At 65.4% G+C, this 3,721-nt stretch overlaps 1 protein-coding gene across 1 annotated transcript; it reads left to right on the forward strand.

Moving 5' to 3' along the window:
- The first annotated feature begins 335 nt into the window (after nt 1–335).
- Nucleotides 336–1,633, forward strand: HMX3 (H6 family homeobox 3). Its single transcript, XM_064514481.1, has 2 exons — nt 336–737; nt 1,026–1,633. The coding sequence occupies exons 1-2, from the start codon at nt 422–424 to the stop codon at nt 1,631–1,633; spliced, it is 924 nt and encodes a 307-aa protein (XP_064370551.1). The 5' UTR covers nt 336–421.
- The last annotated feature ends 2,088 nt before the right edge of the window (nt 1,634–3,721 follow it).

Consider the following 3,721-nt stretch of genomic DNA (forward strand, 5'->3'; position numbering starts at 1 on the left):
CCGCGGCGGGCGCGGGCAGGGCTGCGCGGAGCCCTCTCCCCGCGGCGGCTCCCCGCCTAATCCCATTTGCCATTGTGCGTGCCCAATCGCCGTGTGCTCCCCGCGCTTAACTTGGATGACATTTTGATTTCATCATTAGCATCCGGCGCCAGGTTGACGCAGCAGCAGCGGCGGCGGCGGCGGCAGCGACGACCCCGGCTCTCCGCCTGCCCGCAGCAGCCCCCGGCGCCGCGGGCTGCGCGGGTCCCCTCGGCCCCCCGCGCTGCCGCCCCCCCATGCGAGGGGCCCCCGGCCGGCCCCGCCGCCGCGCCCCCGCGCCGCGCCGCCGCGCCTCTCCCCCGCGCCGCCGGGAGCTGCCACCTGCGCGCCGGGCGCCGGCTGCGGGGCCAGCGGCGGCCAGGAGCCGGGCGGGCGCCGCAGGATGCCGGAGACCGGGCAGGAGCCGCCCAGCGCCGCGCCGCCGCCGCCCAAGGAGTCCTTCTACATCAAGAACCTGCTCAACGGCGACCCCCCCAAGGCGCCCCCCAAGCAGCCGCGGGCGCTGTTCGCCCCCTCGGGCAAGGCGGCCGCGGACGGCGCCGGCTTCGCCCTCTCGCAGGTGGGCGACATCGCCTTCCCCCGCTTCGAGATCCCGGCGCCGCGCTTCGCCCTGAGCGCCCACTGCCTGGAGCGCGCCCAGACCTGGTGGTACCCCTACGCGCTCGCGCCCGCCGGCGCCCACCTGCCCCGCGCGGAAGGTACCTGCTGCCCCGGGCCGGGCTGGGGTCGAGGCCGGGGTCGGGGCTGGGGCCGGGGTTGGGGCTGGGGCTGGGGCCGGGGTCGGGGCTGGGGCCGGGGTCAGGGCCGGGGCCGGGGTCGGGGCTGGGGCGGGGTCGGGACTGGGGCCGGGGTCGGGGCTAGGGCCGGGGCCGGGGTCGGGGGGCTGCGGCCCCGGCGGGGCGGCGGCGGGGCGGTGAAGGTGTCTCTTTGTGTCCCTTTCTCCCCTTCTCCCCCCCCTCCCCCCCCACCTCGCCCTGCCCGTCCAGCCGCGGAGAAATCCCTCCTGAGGGACTCGTCCCCCGCCTCGGGCACCGACAGGGACTCCCCGGAGCCGCTGCTCAAGGCGGACGCGGAGCACAAGGACCTGGACTCCAAGAGCCCCGACGAGATCGTCCTGGAGGAGAGCGACTCGGAGGAGGGGAAGAAGGAGGGCGCCGGGGAGGACTGGAAGAAGCGCGAGGAGAGCCCCGAGAAGAAGCCGTGCCGCAAGAAGAAGACGCGCACGGTGTTCAGCCGCAGCCAGGTCTTCCAGCTGGAGTCCACCTTCGACATGAAGCGCTACCTGAGCAGCTCCGAGCGCGCCGGCCTGGCCGCCTCGCTGCACCTCACAGAGACCCAGGTGAAGATCTGGTTCCAGAACCGCCGCAACAAGTGGAAGCGGCAGCTGGCGGCCGAGCTGGAGGCGGCCAACCTCAGCCACGCGGCCGCGCAGCGCATCGTGCGCGTCCCCATCCTCTACCACGAGAACTCGGGCGCCGAGGGCGGCGCGGCGGGCGGCAGCGCCCCCGGCACCCAGCCGCTGCTCACCTTCCCCCACCCCGTCTACTACTCGCACCCCGTGGTCACCTCCGTGCCGCTGCTGCGGCCCGTCTGAGCCCGCGGCCGCCCCGCGCAGCGGCGCCGAGCCGCCGGCCCGCCCGTAAGTACTGCGGCGGCGGCGGCCCCGGGCTGCGGCGGGGGGGCGCGGGGCGCCGGCTCCCCCGGGCGGCGCCGGGGCAGATCAGGCAAAAACGGGGGACACGGGGGGGGGGGGGGTGGGCGGGAGGGCAGCGGGCCCTCGCGGAGACCCCCGGAGCCGTCACGTCTTTTGTAAGCGCGAGCGAAACACCGCGGTGGTCCCTGTGGCTTTAGTTTTATTTTTGTAAAAAAATGGATAATAATAAAAAACGAATGATCCCAGGCCACTCCTCGAGATTTGCCAAACGCTAACGGGAAACCTGAAATTTCTGTTCCTTTCGGACCTCTCCTTCCTCCTCCAAATTGTTCAGGCTCCTGGTCCTGTTGCAGCTCACACTTCGTCGACCGTGGCTTTTAATTTACGCAGCCCTTGGTGCAGATTTGCCTGTTTGATTTCCCTTAGTTTGCATCTTTCGGTTTCTGCGATGGGACTTTATACTCGCAAGAAATGCAGCCTCAGAGTGAACGGTTAAGTACAGCCGCACGCTTTGAGCGACCCTTATTTATTATCGTTTCCTTTTAATATTTTTAATTCTTGTTTTCAATTCTTGTTTTCCTAGTTGTCGGGGCTTTTTTTTTCCTTGTAAAGAAATTTCGGTATTTGGGAGAAAAGAAACATCTGTACCCTTTTGCTTTCTTTTGTAAGACTAATTATTATTATTATTATTATTATTGTATTATTACTTTTGAACTGTGCAATATTGTACGACGATTCTTAAAGCACTGCTTTTATTTGAATGGTGAGGAAAGGGTTTTTAGCATTGTATAATTGCGTTCGTTCATGTTGTACAAAATAAAATAAAAGAACTAAAAGCGAAGGAAAGTGAAAAGAAAGGAGCAGGGCATGGGAATGAGCATCAGCCCGGCTTATGCGAATAAATAAGGGAGATTCAGTGAGCTGGGCGCTTTAAGTGAAGGACAATCAACTTTAGGCTAATTTTAATTTATTTGATATGGTGTACAGTTTTCTTGTAAAGTCCATCGAGTATGTGGATTTTAATAGGCAGAAATCAAGTGATGAGTGGACACCTCTAGTCTCTCTCTTTCGTAGTGTCTGCTCACCTGTTGTCTGACAATTGTTTGCTGTCTTCCCGAGGGTTTGGGTTGGTTTGTTTTCGTTTCTTCTTTCTTTATTTTTGTTCTTTTCGGTTGTACTCTCTCCCTGTCGCCTTCTGTTAGGGATCGGTCCTATTTTTAAGACAACTTATATTGTTATAAACTGAATGTTGTGGTGGAAAAAAATCAATAAAACCCGTTCCTTATCATTTTCTAACGTGTGGCTTCGGGAAAACAAACAAACAAGCAAACGAAACAGAGCCGGTGCCTGGGACCGCTGCTGCCCCGCCAGCCGGGCTCGCCGCGGCCGCTGTGCGGGACGCAGAGCCGCGGCGCCGGGGCCGGGCCGGGTCGGGCCGGGCCGGGCCGGGCGGCTCCGCTCGGCGCGGGCGCTGCGCTCCGGTGCCCGCGGCCTGCCGCGGCGGACGGGCCCTGCGGCGGGGAGCCGGCGGCAGGAGGCCCCACCGACGGCCGGAAAGGAAAGGGGTGTGTTGGAGGGGGGGACGGATGCCGGCCCCCTCCGCAGCCGCGGAGTGCTGCTGGCTCCCGGTCAGACCGAGCGCGCTGAAAGCCCAGGCGAGAGGGGCCTCGGGGGGGCAATTCCCCTTCCACGCGCGGGGTGGGCCGGCACCTGCCTCCCCCTCCGGACGGCAGCCGCGGGCTGGGGGCGAGCAACGCGCGCTCGCCTCCGCGGGGCTCCCTCCGACGGCCGGCAGCGCCCGCCCCGCCGGCCCGGCCCCGGCCCCGGCCCCGGCCCCGGCCCGGCGCGCAGCGGGGCCCCGGGCAGCGGCCCCCGAGGGCGCCCCGGCTGCGCCCTCTGCCCACCGCTCCGCCGCCGCTCGAGGTGATATTCCCGGCGCAGGTATTTCGCGACAGGACCGCTCGCCGCTGCCCGAAGATTGGCCCGAATCGACGTGTTTATAGCGCCAAGGGCGGGAATTCGGGGCGA

The sequence above is a fragment of the Dromaius novaehollandiae genome, chromosome 6, assembly GCF_036370855.1.
Source record: "Dromaius novaehollandiae isolate bDroNov1 chromosome 6, bDroNov1.hap1, whole genome shotgun sequence".
NCBI classification, from domain to species: Eukaryota; Metazoa; Chordata; class Aves; order Casuariiformes; family Dromaiidae; genus Dromaius; species Dromaius novaehollandiae.